This window comes from Labrus bergylta, chromosome 22 (genome assembly GCF_963930695.1).
Source record: "Labrus bergylta chromosome 22, fLabBer1.1, whole genome shotgun sequence".
NCBI lineage: Eukaryota > Metazoa > Chordata > Actinopteri > Labriformes > Labridae > Labrus > Labrus bergylta.
This window is the reverse complement of record NC_089216.1, coordinates 1,741,857-1,762,043: the sequence shown is the minus strand read 5'-3', so window position 1 is coordinate 1,762,043 and position 20,187 is coordinate 1,741,857. Positions and strand designations below refer to the sequence as shown.

Sequence of the window (20,187 nt, the reverse complement as noted above, 5' to 3'; positions counted from 1 at the left end):
TTTAGCTGAGCCAAATGATCCGATCACTAAAAAGAGTCGAACTTCTCACCCACTGGTTCTCTCGTGCTCTGTTACTGTGTTCCTTTTTTTCAGTTGGTGACGTCACGCAGCCGGAGCGCGTGCGGCTCTGCTCTGTATCAGGAGCTCGCGACCCGGCTGTTGGGGGAAACAGGGAAGCTCGGACAAACTCTCCAGCCGAAACCCAAACACGACGACTGTTATTCTGTTTAAATAACGGCGGGTTTGAGACAGTTTCACGCCTAAAATGTTGCCAAACACCGAGTCGAAGGGTTTTTACTGACGCTGGAAGTTGTTTCGGGCGATAAAGTTGACGGTGTTTGGGTGAACTTGTCCCGGGTTGTTGTGGTGGCGGTGGATGTAATCGTCGACGAAACAGGAGGAGGAATAATGATGGTGCTGCTGTCTCTGCTTTGACCCAGCTCCATTTTCTACAGCACAAGAGAAACAGAGCCGGAGAAAAGTGAGAAAAAGAGGAGAAATGGCCGAAGCACGGTCCGAGGAAGAGGAGGAAAACACGATGAGGGACACCCGGGAACAAGTGGTTCGACGACAGCCGAACAGCTCCGGAGGTAAAAGTTCGTAAAGATCGTCGACCGAAGACGGTTTCGAATCGAATCCACCTGTTGTCGATTAATCATGTCGCTTTCTTTTGGGCAAATGAGTTGTCACACTTGAAATACAAACCCTAAACTGAAGCTGTAGATGGTTAGATAGTAATATACTCCATATTATAATTCAATACACTATTAAAATCAAATGTTAGTGTTTTCTACAGGATCTTATTCCACTTCCAGTCACTTTTGGGAACCTCAAAACTGCTTTGAGGTATCGCTTTAAAATCTCTCATGGAAGCGTAAGTCGAAATATGGGGAATAAAAGTTAAAATTTTGGAAATAAAAGTCGTAATGTCAAGATAAAAAGTCATAATGTTGATAATAAAAGTTGAAATGTTGCAAAAAAAAAAAAATTAAAATTTACAAATGAAAAGTTAAATTTTACATAATAAAGTTGAATACAATTTCCAGTATCGAGAATACAAGTTGAAATGTCGAGATCAACATCGTAATGTCAAGACGAAAAGCCAAATTGTCGGGAATGAAGTTGAATATAATATCAAGAGTAGAGTTGACATATCGAGAATAAAAGTCTTAATGTCTAGAATTAACTCTAAATGTTGGGGAAAAAAGTTGAAATACAATTTTAATTAAATTGATATGTTGACTTTTTGACGTCGTTCGTCGGACTGCAGCTATTTGTATATAAACTGCAACCAACCTGACTTAAAATACCACTAACTGGTTTCAATGCAGGGATTTGGTGAAGCTTTAAGAGATGGAGTCAATTTAGAGGCTTTATTTTGTGTACTAGTTCATAATTTATGTAATTTTTTGAAGCTAAAAATGCAACAAAAAAAAAAAAAGACAGGTTACAGTTTTTTGTGGCAGTTTTCGAGATATATATAACCAACATTTGAATGGGTTTCTACTCTTTGTTAAGCAAGATAAGCCGTTTAATTCTGTCCTTTGGGATTTGGGGGCAGTATTTACTGCCTCAAACAATAAGTTTGCTCTCGATTTCTAAAGAGTATGCCCCAGTTGTGTTGTGAATGGAGTTTCCTTATCTTAACTGCTTATTCTTCAAACACTAACTCAGTGTTGTGGGCTCAAGCAACAGATAAGACATGAAGCATGGAGGGGAAACTAACTGTAAAAGTTTGGGTGTAGCCTGCTTGAGACCCAAAGCCATAAATCTTGTATCAACATGTGAGCATGTCGCCATTTGGGTCAAAGTTTACACATGCAGGCATAAATATGCAGACGCTCACAGAAACATTCTGATTGTTATGGTGCGAGCCTGTGCCAAGACTTACAGCCATTAGTTTAATCTGACTGTCTTTGTCTCTGTGACTCACACTTAGGGAAGCAGAAGTTATAATCTAACAGGACTCTTCGAGGCCTTTCTTTGTAATACTATGTTTGGGAGTGAGACAGGTGCATGGCACACTGTAGCCCTCTGGCTAAGACTAGGTGTGTCTTTGAGGTGATTACGACGTCTTTTGAAGGTGTGAAACTACAGCACAATACCATCAAAGAACTACAAACAAGTCCTTCAACTAAATAAGAAAAAACAGAGTTTAACCTTTAAATATTGTATTTGATTTTGTTTATTTTAAAGGTCCAATCAGTGAGATGTGTAGAGAGTGAGATGATAAAGGTATCTCACTATCTGATCATTAAGGAAACATGCTATGTTGAAGTGCTGGCTTCTCTGACAACAATGCAGCAGCCAGTATGTCCTCCTTCTAACTTTAGATTCTGCTCCTGAATGCTCTGGATTTGTTTGGACCAGAGAAGGTAGGCGCTTTTAAGACACGCCCCACATGGCCGTTTTGGATGCCCCTCAGTTTGTCAGATATGAGAGCAGTTATCAGGTCAACAGGTGTTGCAGTGATGGAAGCGGTCAAGAGAAGTGGTTCAGATAGAAGTGATTGTACCCGACCTAAAAAGCCTCTGCATGTTTCTAATAAGCTCCACGAGCAGAAACGTGCTCAAACTAGGATCAATATTGGAGATGCTTTTGAAAAATGGAGAGAGGTTAGAACACAGAAAGGTTTACAGACCCATGCAGAGCTGGATAAACACTGAAGCTTCAGAGTCCACCACATGGTGACCTGAGTGAGCATCCACTCTAGAGAGGAGGGGGGGGGGAGAGAGAGACAGCTCTCTACAATGTTTTGAATTTGGCTGCAGTACCCATTTTAAACACTAGGGGTCAGAGTTACATACTGCTCCTTTCAAATCATCACATGAAGTTGGATTTATATGACACCATAATAGAATGGGGTCCCTCAGGGTAGGAAATCATGTTCACTGAATTCTGCAGACACTAGAGCCGTTTTCACATGTATACTCCTGAAGTATCTCGATAAGTTCAGGAGGACTGCTCTGGATATTCTTCAGTCATTCTGCAAGTGTGAAAGCCCTGTAAGATTGTTATGAATCTCAAGCAGGTGATTGTGAAAACCTGAGGTCGACAAGCTTTCTGAATTTAGCTTTTATTGTTTTAAACGTCAGTAAAGAGTTGCACAAACAGTTTTCTTCATGCAGAGACTGTTTTGGGGAATTTTGTTTAGATTCAAATCAAGCTGGTGACACACCTCAGGCACAACATGAACTCATTCCCTGCACAGCAAACGTGTTTGTGTTTATGTGTTTGCGTGCGTCGATCCGACCCTGTGGTTCTGGTTCTGGTCTCTGTGGATTTAAAGCCAATCTGCAATTAATTTTTCTGGCATCTGAACTTTGTGGCTTCCACATGCTTTGGATTGTGCCTCTCCCGAGCTTTGAGAAACGCTGCTTGAGGCCAGTTGTTGCTTTGTTTTATATTTTTCTACCCATGAGAGAGGTTAGAGTTTGAAATAATCCACTAATTGCTCATCAGGAAATTAAATATTCCTCGATGCTTCGGATGGTTTTTGGACATCTCCACTACAAAGTGACCTCATTTGTTTTCGCACACAGACTTACTTTGATTGTGTTGGATGATAAATGTCTCATGTTAGTGTTTAAACTGTCACTAATGAGTATTTTTAACCGGCGTCTATAATGACAAAAGGATTTGTGTGATGTTGGGCGTGTTTGTGAAGCTGTGCACTTTCTGTTTCTGTAGAAGTGTTATGAAGCCAGACGATGGTGGTCCATGTAGAAACAGACACAGATGTTGAGCTGAGGCCGACTTTGAGGCTCCTGACGAACTGCAACAAGATGCCAACCTGTCAGTCAATTCAGCCACGCCCCCTTTGTGTGCAATCTATGACAAAACAAACCCAGTATTCACCTTTTGTTTTTTTACATTTGTTTGCTCTGTTTTGTTCTCCACCAACTCCTGAGAACATTATCTGCCTATTTAGCAGCTTTGTTCAACAACTCGTGTATAAACTTGCCTGTCTGCTGTATTTTTGCTGAGCAGGTAGCTGACAGTTTAATAAAGCTTTATTAGAAACAGATGCCCAAGGCTGACAATTAGTTTAATGTGAGTGAAATAAAGCAGTGAAGTTATCGGCAATAAAATCAAAACAAAGATGCTAAAAACTTTGTAGAGTTTTGTTGTCTTCTTTTGTTCATCCTGCTCAACATTGAATGCTTTCCTCCTCTCAACCTTTGAACTTCTGTCCTCACCGTGTAAAACATGAAACCAAACAGATGACTAACGCTGCGGGAAATTTTTGCTGCGGCGAGTATTTGCGTGTTTGAACGCAGCTCCAGCTCAGAGCTTGGCCTCCCTGCTGCAGCACAAACATCTGGAAGTGTTGAAGCCCCTGATGACTCCAGCAGAATCCCCCTGCAGCCAATCACAGCTGCACTTCCTGGATTCTGCTCTGCCAATCAAGAGGCAGGCCAGAACAGACAGGCAGTCCAGTCAGAGTTTTGGAGAGTCGGGGGAAGAGAAGAAGAAGACAGGACAGAGAAAAGAGAGAGAATTTTAAAAAGATTAGGAAAGAACGAGGTGTTTGTGGACTTTGGAGATAATTCTACATATCTGTCAACTTAGTGTTTTACTGGACCCTTCAGGGAGCAGAGCTGACCTGATTTTCAGAGGAAAGGAGGTAGGAAATGGAAAAAATGCACACACATACAGAAAAACAGTCCAGCTCTGTTCCAGATCTGAAGAAACTTCTTTCTCTGACCTCGTTCGTCTTTTTATTTTATTTGTTCCAACTGTAAACATGTTGACAGGAGGGTCAGGTCAGGGGAGGACCATGACATTTAATCTAAGTCAACTTCTTGTGTTTTTGTTGTTCTCTTTGTTATTGTTGATCAGTGCTCATCAATGCTGTTTCAAAACTGTCTGTCAGGGAAGTCAGGGACTGCCAATCCTCTCCTTTGGGCTTAGTTTTATTAAGTTTGGGGTTTTTCTTCTTCTTCAGTGACTTTGCGGGTCATTTTTGCTTTTATTAGTTTAGGACAGCTGGAGAGAGACAGGAAGTGTTGGGAGGAGCGAGTGGGCGGATGACATGCATCAAAGGGCCAAGGTCAAATTTGATCCCATGGTCACTGGTTTCAATAATGACCAACCCCACTCACCCACTCCACACCCTGAAGGTGATCAAGAGCAGCACCTTCAGTCAGACTGAGAGATACAGAAAGTCTTGTATACCAGCTGCTATAAGGTTTTATAATGCACAAAAATAACTTTATTTTTTATTTTTATTGTATTTTAACTTATTAAGTATGGAAGCTATCTTATGAAATGTGTGGTGTTATGTCTGTCTTGAAGCTGTTGTGGCACTGTAATTTCCTGTAAAGGATTATTAAAGGATCTATCTATCTATCTATCTATCTATCTACTGCGACGAGGATTGCAGCCTCTTTACAAGGGGCGTGCAACAAAACCACTAGGCTATTGGGAGCACTTTCTTCATGGTATTTTAAAGGTCACATATTCTCCTCTTCTTCAGTTTAAATAAGTATCAGAGCTCCTCAAAACATGTCTGTGAAGTTTCTTGTTCTAAATCCACTCTGATCCTGTATTTGATCATGTCTATAAACCCCTCTATTTCAGCCCTGCTCAGAACAGGCTGTTTCTGTGTCTGTACCTTTAAATATGTAAATGACCTGTGCCCCCTCTCTGGAAGGGCTTGGGTGTACTCGGTGCTTTCTCGCTCCATGTCCTATTGTTTACGGTGAGAAGGCAGACTCAGAGGACAGAATAAACACCTAGCTGTGGGAGTATCACCCACCTGGGGGAGGGGCTACTGCCCTTTGTGATTTCATGAAGGGAAAGGAGTTTATAGACAGACTAGGGACACATATAGAGTTAGAGAAACATGGTGAAGAGGATTTTGAATAATATGTAACCTTTTAAAGTAGTTGGAAACACAAAATGCATCATTTCCTGTGTGGCAGAGGAAGACATAATGATGGTTTGAGACAAAAAAAAAAGGACCAATCAGGAGAAGAGAGGAACAAGGTTCAGAGAGCCCCTCAGCTACCTGGTTTGCATATACCCATGGAAACTCTATACACTATGTATGCAAACACACAACAAAGGACTACACACTGAGATATTAATAAACAAGAGGGAGACAGAAGAGATATTTTCTGACAATAAAACAAATGAAAAGCCAGCTCTCTAAGAAAATAATGGTCCTGACCTAAAGAAGTGATTACATTGACTCAGAGACAAAGGAACACTTCTTCATCAGTTATGGACTCGTTCCTGCGTCGCTCCATTCCAGCTTAACAGTCTGAAAATGTTACCGCTCGAGGCCAAAAACGAAAACCACCAAACTGACTGTAACTGAAGCTCAGAGCGTCAGTTCAACTCAAACTTTGGCTGCTCTAAGGCTCTCTTCTCTGGTCGTGATTGGTAAACCACTTTCCAGCCGGGCTGAGGTATCCTTCAGGGCTTTAAAACCACGATTATGTGACAACATACAGGATGGAATGGATGACATCTTTCAGCCATTGGTGATGGAAAATGGCGTTGTCAATCCACCCAACCCTGATAGATAAACCATTTGCAGCATTTCAGCAGTTTTTTGTTTAACGTCACTTTGTCTTTTGTAGGATTTCCCAGATCAAATAAAGACTTTGACGTACATAAAACCTGAAGTTTAGACTTCAGAGTTTTGGGCTTTTTATGTCTTGAATTAGAGAAAAACCAGTGGATAGAAACAGAAAAGGAGCTAGATGTCGGACCCTAAACCCGACTGTCCGCCTGAAGCACTACAGCCTCCGAGCACAGGGCGCGGCGCGCACCAACCACTAAGCTTCCGGCGCCCCACTTTACAGATTCTTGACATGTTTTGACACCATATGCTTTATTTTCCGTTGTAAAGACTTTTAAATGATTTCTTCCTCTTCGTATTTTTTGTCTCTCCAGGTCGTCCTGACAGACGTAAACCAGAGCATCGCCACAGGTAAGACTTTCTTGCTCTTCCTCCTCTTCCTCTTGTCTCACCTGATTTAAAGTCAAACACAGATGGGTTTCTGTTGCCAAGAACTGGTGCATGTGTTGTGACCCACATGCAGAGCGAGATCACACGTCGAGTCCAGGTGATTGAGAAACCTCTTTGAAGTACTTTAGCTGTAAAAACAAATGAAAATAAAAAGAAGCTGCTGATCATCGTGGGACTGTTTTCTGCAGCTGCCTTACAGACTTGCAAGAACTACTTTGGTCTCTGGGTCTGACACACTCCTGAAAGTATTTGGGCTTTTGGCCGGTAGGCATGGCAACCAGTCGGAGAAGGCACCGAGTTTAAAGACTGTGTGTGTGTGTGTGTTTACAAGGGAAACAGAGCCTCAGTTTGAGTGTGTTTGATTTTAAAAAAGATGGGAACAAGAGACACAAAACTGACTGTTAGAAGATTGTGAAACATTTAAAAGCTCCTGATGAGTGAATAAACAGCAGACGGGGCTTATTATTCTGCAGAAACAGGGAGGAAGGAAAATCCCTTTTTAAGGCTGAAGTTTGGGGCGTGAAAGTAAATATTCAAGTGAGTTTGCAAAACCATGTAGTAAGAATACTTTCATATATTTCTGCCAATAGATCCTCACTCAATCTTTCACACTCCCCCTCAAGGTTGGATGTTTATTATAAGCTCTAGTTTACTAAAAAACGTACCTCTGTGATTTACATCAGTTGCACACACCCCAAAATGACGTAATGGTCAAGAGTGACTCTGGAAAGTTTTTGAAACACTGAGAAACTACATCAGAAAATAGTTCTAGAGTTTACAAAGTAGACTTTAATAATGGCCATCAAGTTAGGTTAACACCTCCAGCAGTGCAAACTTTATCCATTAATAAACAGGAAGGATTGGAAAGTAGAGCATAAGAGAAGGTTTTTCCATCAGTGTTGAAAGTAAAGTTTGGTGTGTGTGTGTGTGTGTGTTTGGGCAGTGTCAGGGGTGAGTCATGTGTGTGTGTTCATGGTTAGCAGCTCTGTGGCACAAAGAGAAAGAAAGAGAGTCAGTGAGAGACAAAGACACAGAGTAGAAACAGACTTTAAAGAAAAGACGGAGGAAAAGAAGGACGTCTGACCTCTTTCTGTCGTCTGGGTGAGTCTGGCTCTGTTGATTCCTAACCTGCCTGGTAACCGCTGTGAACTTTGGCTTGATTTCAGGCTCCTCACTCATCCTGGAGCTTCTGACATATTTGGAGATTTTGTGATAAGATGGAGTCTCCTGCCCTGGAGACAGTTTTCCAAAAAATCTCTATTTGTCTGGAATTTAGCAAAAACATTCCCTCAGCAGTTTATTTTTTGCAGATCCTTAAAAAACATTTAATGAGCCACAGAGGGAGAAAGTGTGCAGCTGCAACTTCATACATATTTGTGTTTGCTCACACCATGGTGTAAGAGGTGTTTTGTCCCCTAATTGACACAGGAGTGTAAAGAGACTCTGCGATGTGGCGTTCAATGACTCAGAAATCCTGTTAGTCTGTCAGTGCTTCAATGAGGACAGCAACCGAGCATCACTATGGTTTCCTGCTCTGTAGAAAGGGTTGTTATCATTTTAAATATTTATGTTTTTCACTGACAATTCTCAGAACTACATTCATATGAAACTATCTGTCTCTTCTATTATGTATAACAATGTGTCGTCTGCATATAAAGATATCTGCAGAATCCTCTGATAAAAACAGCTATGTCTTTTTGCCTTTTTTTAATCCCCGTCTCCAAAGGATTTGTCCATCTATATACGTATGTATTTGGACTTATTTTTGAGGTAGTTCCTGGTCATGTCTTGGATGCTTGTGCAGACAATTTAAGTCCTTCTCAGGTTCACACAGACTTTCATATTCAGATTCAGATCGAGCCAACCGCAGCGGTTTGTCTCTAGATCTAAGTGCTGTCTTGGCTTTTTAGTTAACTGAACTTCCCGACAATGGTGAACCCATATTGTTTTTGTGATTTATAAAAATGTGCTGCAAAAACATCTTGATTTCCAATATGGCTTCCAGTAGAGTCGATTTTGGAGCAAAAATGAGAACAAACCTTTTCAAACTGGATTGTGCCTTGATTTTGCAGATCTGGTCAAATTGGTGCCGATCTAATAACGGCATTGGGTCCGATATTGACAAACATAATCATGATCTGAACTCTGCTATGGCACTGGAAATGGGAGAGAAAGCTAAACGGGAGAGTAAAGGGGGAGGGGGAGGAGGTGCCAACAGAGGTGAAATAAAGTGACTCATGTTTTCCCTGTTTTCTCTCTCTGCAGTCAGGGGCCTCTGTCGTCCATCAGAGCAGCCATCAAAAGAAGTGAGTAACTGTTCTCACCTCCTCTTCCTTCTCGAGTGATCTGAATACAATGATCTCCAAAGTGGATCATTTAAGTGTGAAGTGCGAGCAGCCTCAGAGCTTAGAAAGCGTATTTGTTACCGTTGACTGAGAGTGAGACTTCTGTTTGTTGATGTATAAAAAGCCATCAGTCCAAAAACAGACGGGGTAATTTATTTAACAGAGCTTTTGGCCATTTTAACGTTGGCCTGAAAAAGTGGCATGTTTTCAAAATCTACACTCGTTCTCTGTTTTTGTCCAACAGCATCCACCAGATCAACCTCTCTGTCAGAATCATCCAGAGACAGAGACAGAGACAGAGAGAGAGACAGAGAGAGAGATCGAGACAGAGAGAGAGACAGGAGGTGAGAAACTGCTGCAACATTATTATTATTACTAATAAGCTTTGTCAAGATTTTTCATTTTTATAAACCTTTATTTACAACACAACACATGAACAACAGAACCGGGGGAAGCTTACGTCTTGTGATCGTCGAAACATCAAACTAATAGAAACACTAAGAGGGAGAGGGCCGGGTGTGTTTACTCTGTTTTTAATTCATATATCAAGTCAGGGGAAAAAAAGAGGACATTATTTTTAGTCAACAAGATACCACGTCCACTTTTGTTTACAGTAAATATGATTCATGTCAGGATTTGACCAGATACATCAACACACTAATGTTTTCACACAAGTTATTAAACCAATCTTTAATCATTTGCCAATGTGTGACTGTGCGTAACTTCCTTTTAGGATAATCATTTTGTCACAACTTAGAAAGTAAAGTAGAAAGTACACGACACTAAACATTTTAATTACTTTATTTTACCGTATCAATAATGAGCAAAGGACCGACGTTTTAAAAAATATTATTCACCAGAAACACAAGTCTATCAACTTGATCAGAGTGGATTTCAGCTCTCTATTACCCGCTGGCGAGAACAACCGTTCAGAGCGTGCAGACGTTCCTGGAACATGAATATTTGCGAGCCAGCTTGGAGAGTTGCAGGTTTGTAGCGAGAGAAGAGGCTCCCTCATGTTAAGTTAGCATCTCCTGAATCGCGCCCCCATTGCTTCTGCCTCCATATTACTGTCTTCTTTTATTGGGGTCGAGATAGCCTGCAATGGTCAAGTTACACAGATGGCGCCCTCTGCTGGATCAAACTGTAAACTACTTCAGACGGCCTGATGCGCCAATAGACTGATTTTTAATTTGAAGGGATCTTTACAATTCTAATGTAAACTTTCTCTCTCAGTTTTGAATGAATGTGCAGCTTTAGAATAGAGGAATTGACTCAGATGTTTTATCGATTTATCGTGTTTTTACGCTGTTTTCCAAAATGTCCTCCAGTTTAAGTTGAATGTATGATATAGATCCCTGACTGACTGTATATAATTTTGTACATATCTTCATTATATTTGGCATTATGCAAGAACCTTTTCTCTGCATGGTTTGTCTGTACTCTTAATAACTTAAAGCTTTGATAATGAATTATAACTAAAAGTTGTTTATCAAGTAGAATAAACAAAAAGATTTGCGTGAAAAACTCCACATCTAAGTTTTATTCTCGACATGTTTTTGTTTTTAAGTGACGGATTCCACATGAATCCCTGCAGGATAAAAAAAAGAAAAGAAGAAGAAGCATGTCCTGTGTGCGTCAATACCTGTATTTCATTGTTGCTGACTTCCTGTAATCCTGACCTTGTTGCTAGGCGACCAGAGATAACTATCCTGTCTGCGGAGCCCCTGGCCTCCACATCCTGGTTCCCCGGGGCTTCAGGAGGGTTCCCGCCTCCCCCTCCTCCCGCCGCACAGATCTGGGGGTCGACTATCCCTCCGGCCATACAGGTACCTCTGTCAGACGATACAAACGACGATACAACTTTTGGTTTATGGAGAATCTCAAAAACTCCTAAAGAAAATGGTTAATAATAACTCTTATTGCCTGTTGGTGGCGACACTGAAGGCTGGCTTAAACTACTGTTAGTCTTTATTTTTGCTAAAATGGTCTGTTTTGATTCAACAGATATGAGAAGTATCTAATTGTCACATTTCAGAATCTAGATTCAATAATTCAGCTTGAAAAATGACCGTTGTTTACTTTCTCCTCCTCAGCCTCCTCCGTCCTATGAGGAGGTGATCAGGGAGAAGACACAGGAGCAGGTTCTCCTCCCCTCTTCTTCCTCCTGTCTCCCCTCTTCATCCCCACGTCCAGCTTCATCAATAACCATCGCCACGCAGACTGATCCAGGACCCGCCCCCGATCAACAAGACGCGAACGGTGAGAGGAAGAAAGATTTTTTAAAGATTTTAAAATGTAATGTTTCATTTTTGTCAATGAAAAAAATTGTAATTTGTTTGCAGTGAGGAGACCCGTCAGACCTCCACGACCACGTCTCAGCCTCACTCTAAAACCGTCCAACGTTGATGACATCACCCCCACCTCCAGCCAATCGCAGCTCACCTCCGTTAGCGGTGACAACACACTTTGCTGCGACTTCCTCACTGAGCTGTGTTCACCTTTGACTTCAAACTCCGGAGCTCAGACCGACCTTTGGGAACGGTCTTTTGCTGCTGTTGACGTGGCAACCACTCCATCTACTTCCTCACAAGTCCCGTTGGATCGTCCCAGGCCCCGCCCACGCTCCAGGCTCAGCGCTCCGCCGATCAGCAACGAGGTCAAAGTGCAAACGTTGGTGAAGCTGCGCGAGGACGGTTTAGCCACGCTAGCTGCTCGCTCAGGCGCTAACAGCGCTAACCAAGACGTGGTTCAGGGGAAGTACCTTCAGGAGCTGCTCGAGGCCTTCAGCACCGACGACTGGGGCTTCCCCGATCGCCGTAGCAGCGGCAGCAGCAGTGGGAACAGCCAATCGGAGAGTGAGGAGGGAGAAGAGGACATGGCGACGTTGAGAGCGAGGATACAAGCGTTCGAGCAGCAAGTGGCTGATGGGAGCTGTGGAGACACAAACTCCACGCCGCTGGAGTGCGCTGTCACAAAGAAACCTGAACCCAGGCCACGCCCTCGCCTCCAACCAACCAAATCCGCCCCTCCCACCATCGCCCCGAAGCCTAAGAACTTTTCACAAGCCACCAAACCGTCCACGAAAGTGTTCTGGGAACATCCCAGTTTGACCACAGACTCATGTAGCACAGAGTCTTTTAAATCAACTGAAGCCCCGACCACAGACTTGAACCCGGACCCTAAACCAGCTGCCCAACCTTCAACTTCTTGTACCCCAAAACCTGCCCCGTCTTTGGTCCCCCAACCCTGCAGAAACACAGAAAAACCCTTAATAACACCTAAACCACAGTCCACTCCAGAGACCCTCACATCTGGAACCGCCGTCCCCGTCCCGGCCCCAAGACCCCCTCCACCAAAAATCACGCCCTCAGACCAACAGACCAAACCTCCACCCAGACCTACAGTCGCTCCCCGGGCCAGCACGGGAGCTCTGACCCAGGATAAGACCACCCCCACTCTGCCCCCGAGACCCTCAGCGGAGGTGAGCAGTGGAGCTCAGACAGAAGCTGAGGAGACGCAGGACTCTACGAACCAAACTGGTGAGTCTAAATGTGAACAGTGGCTTTCTTCAGTCTGTGATACTGACTCCTACAGGCGGCAAGGAGGAACTGCACCGACCTTACATTTCCTCAAGGGGTCAGTAAAGTGTATCGTGGTGTATCATATGAATTGTATCGAGCCTGCAGCCTCTGGCAGCACAGCCAGAATATTTGATTTAAAATTAAGACCGCCTCTGATAAGGTCATAAGCCAATCATAATTTTTGGATTTTGGGTTTGCCAATCAGATTTCAAATGGGGGGGGGGGGGGGGGCTGCCATTACACAAAGACACACAATAGCTCTTAAGTATTTATCATCTGCCAGAAACAACCCTGCCCTGCGGTAACCATCATGGAAGCACAACAATCACCCCCCCCCCCCCCCCCGTCATTCATCCTGCAACTCAACCCTCCATAACCCAGTAGTTTCCTCACAACCACTGCTGCCTGAACATATCTCACACATCATGCTCACCCAGAATTATTGACATCATACATTTTTACATCTAACACAAGTTTCCTTTTTTTTGTCTGAATTTTTCATTTCATTTTGTTTACTTTCGGTCTGTCTCCTGTAACCTCTGGATCGAAAAGGGCACAAGCCCCGAACTATCCCACCAGCCTCCTGATCATTTAGCCTTAACACACAGAAATGTGAGTCAGCATGTCGGCGCTCTGCGGGGCTGAAACATCACTTCAGAGATGATATCCGCGAGAAGTGTCGACGTCGACAGTTTTAAAACTCACTCCTCTGTTTACCCTGAAACCGCTCTCTGTGACGTCTGTGAGTTTCTGAAGCCTCCATGCTGACAGTCGAAACAGAGTTTCATTGTAAACTGAGACTCAACAAACAAACAAACATCCCACAGTGATCGTGGCAGGAGGAAGTGACTCTTCCTCTTCGTCTCTATGGCGACAGATACCATAAAGACTCCATTTTTTTTTGCAACAAATGATTAAAGCCCCCACACGGCCGTTTTGGACGCCCCTCGGTTTGCCAGACAAACGACCTGCAGTTCTAAAGCGACCTGATCAAGCGTCTTTTATTTATTCCGGTCCAAAATCTAACGACATCCATCGTCCTGCTGCTTCATTTATTTTTCATGACGTGTAATTTTTGTTTCTTTGTTGTTTCAGTGAAAGTAGAAAGTGTACGCCCAGGCGTCCCGGCCAAACCAGCAGCTCTGACATCACTACGCAGATCCAGCGGTAAGTGTGTGTGTGTGTGCGCGCGTGTGTGTGTGTGTGTTTGTGAGAGTGAGTGAACACTAAGCTCGATTTAGTTTTAACACAATAGAATGTTTGAGAGCTTAGAGACATAAATCTTGCCCGCTCATTATGTTGTAGGAAATATGCAAACATGAGGGGAGCTTTGATGGTGTGTGTGTGTGTGTGTGTGTGTGTGTGTGTGTGTGTGTGTGTGTGTGTGTGTGTGTGTGTGTGTGTGTGTGTGTGTGTGTGTGTGTGTGTGTGTGTGTGTGTGTGTGTGTGTGTGTGTGTGTGTGTGTGTGAGACAAATGCTTTGATTGTGTGAGAGGAGAAAAGAGGCCTCACTGTTAGGAGCGCTGTGTGAGTGTGATGCACACATACTGTAAGTGTGTGTGTGTTTTTCAGTCATGTGACCTCTGAAATTCAGAATATTCTCATTATGTAACCAGCTCAGCTCTGACATAAACGACTATGATAAAAGAGCACATTAAAGAGATTTTTCCTTCTGGTTTATACAGTTTAAAAAGTCTAAAACTCGAGTTACCCAACTGTTACCCAACATTCAGAGAAACCAGATTTTTCCTTTTGGTAACGTGTTCAACCTTTAACCTTTTGACCTGGTTTTAAGATTTCAGTTAGATCTGTAGTGACTGGACTGACAAAGTGACCTTGTTGCAACGAGAGTGTTATTAATTAAAACATCCATCTTCTGTGCTTCACCTGCAGCCCCAAATCTGGCCCCCAAGCCCACCGTTGCCTCCCCAACAACACCAGATGCAAACCCAGTCCAGCCCAAACCGTCAGCTGCTGCTCCAGCCACGGCCCCCAAACCTCTGGGACCAACTCCAGGCCTCAAACCTGCAACCACAGCTCCAGCTCCGGCTCTGAGGAAAGGCCCGGTAATCCCCAACAAACCAGAAACTACCAACACGGCAAACCCGAACTCCTCAGATCCTGCTCTTCCCCCGAGGTTAAAAATGAATGAATGTGTATCAGTTCACTCTAAACTTTCCAAAAGGCGTGCACATGTAAATAAAACACACTTTTTTCAGGCCTACAGGTGTGAAACTCCTCCCCCTACGTCCTCCACCAATGAAATCCACCCCTGGGCGACCGCCTCCTCCAGCTGTCACGTCGACTTCCTCGTCCTCTCTGTTGACTCCGCCCGCATCCAAATCTGTCCCCGCCCCCTCGGTCTCGACAGCCAGCCAGTCTTCTTCTTCTCAAACCATGTCCAGCCCTTCTTCTGTGTCAGCCAATCAGATTCAGTCAAAGTCGGTTTCAAAGAAAGGACCACCCCTTCCACCCCGCCCTAAACCTGGACACCCCCTCTATAACAGCAACACTGTAAGGACACACACACACACACACACACACACACACACACACACACACACACACACACACACACACACACACACACACACACACTCTGTAAAGGCTGCAGTAGATTTGAGTTCTCAGGTTGAACTTTCTCAGAAACAGGAAGTCCTGATCGTCCTGGATGACCCGAGTCCTTCAGAGCCTCCACCGGGGGAAGGGAGGAGCCAAACTGCAGTCACCCCGCTCATCAACCAATCACAGTGTCTCCTGGATCTGGACGACCAACCAGAGCTGGCTCCAAAACAGGAGAGCCAATCAAAACCAGCGCTGGCGGACCTCAGCATGTTGGACTCGGAGGTAACAATCTACCTCTCCAGATTCTCAAATGTCCCCGTGTGAAATCTTTATCGTAAAGAGTGTAACTGAAATGTTTTGGTTGCTGTTCCTCCGTCTAGTCGATCCTCCCCGTGGCGCCCACAGAGCAGAAAGAGCAGCCGGACGCTCCTCCTGTCAGGTCAGACGCCGCACATCATGAAAACCAAAACAGCAACCACCGCTCTTTAAAAAACGTCTCGATTCTGAAGAATGTGTTTTGATATTTCAGCGGCCCTCGCTGCGTCGCCTTGTTCGACTACGAGGGAGAGGAGGACGACGAGCTCACCTTCTCCCAGGGTGACGTCATCGCCCTCCTGGAGCTCATTGGGCAGGAGTGGGGGCGTGGTCAAATCCACGGGCGAATCGGGATTTTTCCGCTGAGTTTTACTGAAGTGGTGGAGCCGCCGCCGCCGCAGGAAGAGGGAACGACAAAATCAACATCAGCAGATACAGAGAAAACGGGTGAGCAGACACGTCCTGGACGTAGCACAGAGAATCACTCCCATGATTCCCTGACAGTCTCGAAATCCTCTTTTTGTTATTGTTTTGATTGGGAGTCCCCTAGTGGAGGAATTTACAAACTGTGCAGTTAATTATTACCAAAAAAAATGAGTAAACTACAAAAGTTTGTCAATTTTTATTTAAAAACAAAATATGTATATATATATATATATATCTTTACCTTTTGACCAAACACAAACATGTAACACTTCTGTCATCTTGTTAAAATCATCCAATGAAGTAAAGACGGTGATTTAATACATTTTAAAGGATATTTTTGTGATTCTGTATTGTTGGGATCTGAGTTTAATGTGAGTTTTTTTTTTTTTTTTTTGCAGAATCAAGGATCTCCCAGCAGCCAGAGTGGGCCGTGGCTCTGTTCGACTTCCCCGGTCAGACTGCAGAGGATCTGTCCTTCCACAAGGGGGCGCTTATCGAGGTTACAGAGCACGTCGACGCTGAGTGGAAGAGAGGACGAGTGGAGGGGAGGGAGGGGCTTTACCCTGCTGCTTTCACACACACCTGCCCGGGTAACACACACACACACACACCTGCCCGGGTAACACAGGTTCATTCACTGCTGGACTTCTCTGTCTTTCTGTTGTTGTGTTTTTTTGTTATCTTGAAGCAGAACTCACCTTTTAAACTTTAATTTTTACAGATCGATCGAGAACTAAAAATATCTTTGAAAGTGGAAATAAAAAGGAAGACTTGAAACCGTATCCTGCCAGAGCTCTGCTGCTTCGTCTTTAACCACAGCTCTTATGTCTTCTTTCCAGCTCAGCCAATCACAGACCAGCAGCCAGCGCTGAGGGGCGTGGCCAAGTTTGACTTCACAGCGGAGAGCGAGGACGAGCTCACACTGAAGGTGTGTGTGAACGCAAAACATTTCAAGAATATTTGAGTGAAATATAAATATCATGAGCTGAAATTCTCCGTCCTCCTCCTGCAGGTTGGTGACATCATCACGCAGGTGGAGTTGGTGGATGAGCAGTGGATTCTGGGAGTTGCAGGCGGGAAGCGTGGGATTGTGCCTAAAAACTACATTTCACTTCTCTGATGAGGAAATCCAAGTAAAAACAACTTTTGTTTGTGTTTTTTATGGAGTTTTGCTGCCGCTCTCCGCACGCTGGTCGGTTTCATCTGAACTGGAAACGTTTGCACACCTGTCTCCTCGTGGCGGGGAGTTTTTTTTATGCGAGTGCTGTGAACACCTGGATATCACACCTCGCCTGTTCCATCGTTCCACACCTTTAAACGGATGTTTTTAAAGACAGTAAAAGCAGCTCGGTCTGAATTATTTTCCTCAAGTTTGGTGACTTAAATTGGAGGAACAACTCTCTGCGTATTATCACCATGGCGACCAAAAGTGGGAGGGACCGCTGTTCCTTAACGACTGAGAAAAACTGATGCAAAGAAGCCATCGATTTTCATCTTCCTGTCTTTTCGTTGTCGTGGATCTTTTTCCTCCGTGCTCAGGGGGACGTTTTTGGACTTAGATCTGATCGACCAATGAACCGTCTCCAAATGTTTGAACCCTGAAGCTCCTGCAGCTCTGCACCGCTGTGAGCTGTTCTTAGAGATTTAGAGACAATGAGAATGACAGGAAGGGAGCACATTCAGGTGTGCAGAGATTTTCTTCAACGTGGTTCTTAAAAATTCAAATATCCCGATTAAGATCTGAGAGAGAGAGGACTCAGACTCGTCTCTTCTTCGTGTCTGAGTCCTGACTTGTGCTCAACATGGACTGTTTTTAAAGTGTAATAATGTGTCTTTGAACTGGAATAAGAAATCAATCCGCTTCAATGAGGCTTAAAATCTTTTAAGGCAGCAAACATGAGGAGCATATTTCTCCTCCTGAACCAGAGGAAATAAGTACAGCTGAGTGTCCGAGTATAAATGCTTTCGATAGCGAGACCTTCAAATATCGGTCTCGAGAACTCAAGACTGATTTCGAGTACTTCAACACTAAGAAGACAGCATGCAAACCTGCATCGTATTTTTTGACTCATCGATTCGAATCGTCCGTTATTAGTTTCAGTTTTAAAGTATTGCGAGGTTTTGAAACATAACTTCTAAAGACGCTCGTTTGCTCCTCTGGTATCCCTCCTTAAAATCTACAAAACATCATAGGACGTTATTCTCTAAATCTGTTGAAATGTTTTCTTAAATGTGGCCGTGATACTCTGACGTAGACTAGATCATAAAACAGGCATCATGAGTCGCGACTTCAGCTGTTTGACATACAGAATTTTTTTTAACTTGTAGCGTCACTTTAGAGCGGGAGAGAAGACGATAGGACATCGTCAGTGTCACAGTTGTGCTTTATTTAAGGTTTATTGTTGGTGCTTTTTATGCCTTTCTTTCCTTGTTGCATGTTTTTCACTGAGAAACTCGTTAAAAAAAAAGGCTTTTATTTAATTTCCCACATTCCCTAAACTGGACCTTTTTTCATGAATAATACTAACTCACAGTTTCCACATACTTCACAGTTTCAAAATAAAACACAATATACAGATTCATGATCATATTTACCATCACTTTATCCACATTACACGTTTCCTGCAGCTTTAAAGGTCATATTCAAAATCCTCTTCACCATGTTCCTCTAACTCTAACGTGTCTCTAATCTGTCTACAAACCCCCCAATGATGAGAAAAGTCCATCCTCTCTGTCCTCTGCCTGCTCCACTTTTCAGAAAATGTGTGCTCAAACAGGCCGTTTGGAGATTTTCCCCTCATGACATCACAAAGGACAGTAGCCCCTCCCCCAGGTGGGTGACACTCCCACAGCTAGGTGTTTGTTCTGCCCTCTGAGTCTGCCTTCTCACAGTAAACAATAGCACATGGAGCGAGAAAGACCAAGTACACCCAAGCCCTTCCAGAGTGGGGGCGTGGTCAGACACAGCTCATTTACATATTTAAAGGTACAGACACAGAAACAGCCTGTTCTGAGCAGGGCTGAAATAGAGGGGTTTATAGACAAAAACAGGATCAGAGTGGATTTAGAACAAGAAACTTCACACGTTTTGAGGAGCTCTGAGACTTATTTACACTTTTTGATAAGGGGGAGAATATGTCACCTGTTAAAGGTTTTTTTTTTTATCTTATCAGACTGTTAAGATTTTTAGTTGAAAAACTTCAGCTGTAGTTTTTAAATGTTTTGTTTGTCCATCTTTTTTTACTGGTCTGTTCTTATCTTTCCTTTTTGAAATCATCTCACGCGACAAGACTGAATATACGAGTCGTAAAGTGTTAAGTGTTTTTATTAAAGGGTAGACCATGTTTTCTCTGAACGTGCTGTCAGCAGATTAGAGCAGATGATGATCAATAAATCATTAAATTTACGTTCTACACGATGTGTTTTGGACGAATGGAGGGTTTTTTCTCGCTATAGCAGGTCTGGGGGGAGGGGGTTCTTATTTGGACACGATTGTTACATCACTGGTTAATTTGTTGGCAGCTCGTCAAGACAAAACATCTCCTGTTGCATCTGAATCCTTCTGGACAGATCATGGACGTTTGGACTGACTGTAACACTAAATGTGTTTGTGAGAAAGCCATGAAAGAGTTTATTCATTTCTTTGTCAGAGAGATTTTATGTAACCAAACATTCCGACTTTTAATACAAATAAAACTTTGACATTTCTGGACAAGAGGATCTTTTATTGTTGCAAAATATTTAAAATCTTCTTTTTTTCTTTTTCTTCGTTTTTTTTATGTTTTTGTTTTTGCGGCAGCGCTCTACAATGTTTAGAATTAAAAAAAATTAACACTAGGGGTCAGAGTTACATACTGCTCCTTTAAATAATTTGTCATTATGTAAGGTTTGAGAAAATTTGAAATGATAAAACACAACACACTGACTCAGGATCGTATTTTCCATCACTTTATCAACATTACGTCAAAAC

The 20,187-nt window shown here is 43.2% G+C and overlaps 1 protein-coding gene across 2 annotated transcripts; it reads left to right on the top strand.

Moving 5' to 3' along the window:
• The first annotated feature begins 86 nt into the window (after positions 1 to 86).
• LOC110001391 (SH3 domain-containing protein 19-like) lies at positions 87 to 19,932 on the top strand. Of its 2 annotated transcripts, none has more exons than XM_065950556.1 (16): positions 87 to 590; positions 6,907 to 6,943; positions 9,248 to 9,288; positions 9,572 to 9,671; positions 11,021 to 11,156; positions 11,424 to 11,589; positions 11,673 to 12,869; positions 14,007 to 14,078; positions 14,805 to 15,048; positions 15,131 to 15,425; positions 15,564 to 15,758; positions 15,857 to 15,915; positions 16,006 to 16,238; positions 16,616 to 16,807; positions 17,057 to 17,145; positions 17,230 to 19,932. In XM_065950556.1, exons 1-16 carry the CDS (start codon positions 500 to 502, stop codon positions 17,335 to 17,337), a joined length of 3,255 nt encoding a protein of 1,084 aa, XP_065806628.1. In that variant the 5' UTR covers positions 87 to 499; the 3' UTR covers positions 17,338 to 19,932. The 2 variants fall into 2 exon arrangements, with proteins under 2 accessions (XP_065806628.1, XP_065806626.1); XM_065950554.1 differs by having other exon boundaries at positions 89 to 590; positions 15,558 to 15,758.
• The last annotated feature ends 255 nt before the right edge of the window (positions 19,933 to 20,187 follow it).

Bases quoted from the DNA above. Each gene is read 5' to 3' on its own strand.
- LOC110001391 (XM_065950554.1), top strand. From the start codon at position 500: ATGGCCGAAGCACGGTCCGAGGAAGAGGAGGAAAACACGATGAGGGAC. The intron at 9,672-11,020 runs GTGAGAAACTGC...CCTTGTTGCTAG, and splicing joins GACAGAGAGAGAGACAGGAG to GCGACCAGAGATAACTATCC. The intron at 15,049-15,130 runs GTTAAAAATGAA...CACTTTTTTCAG, and splicing joins GATCCTGCTCTTCCCCCGAG to GCCTACAGGTGTGAAACTCC.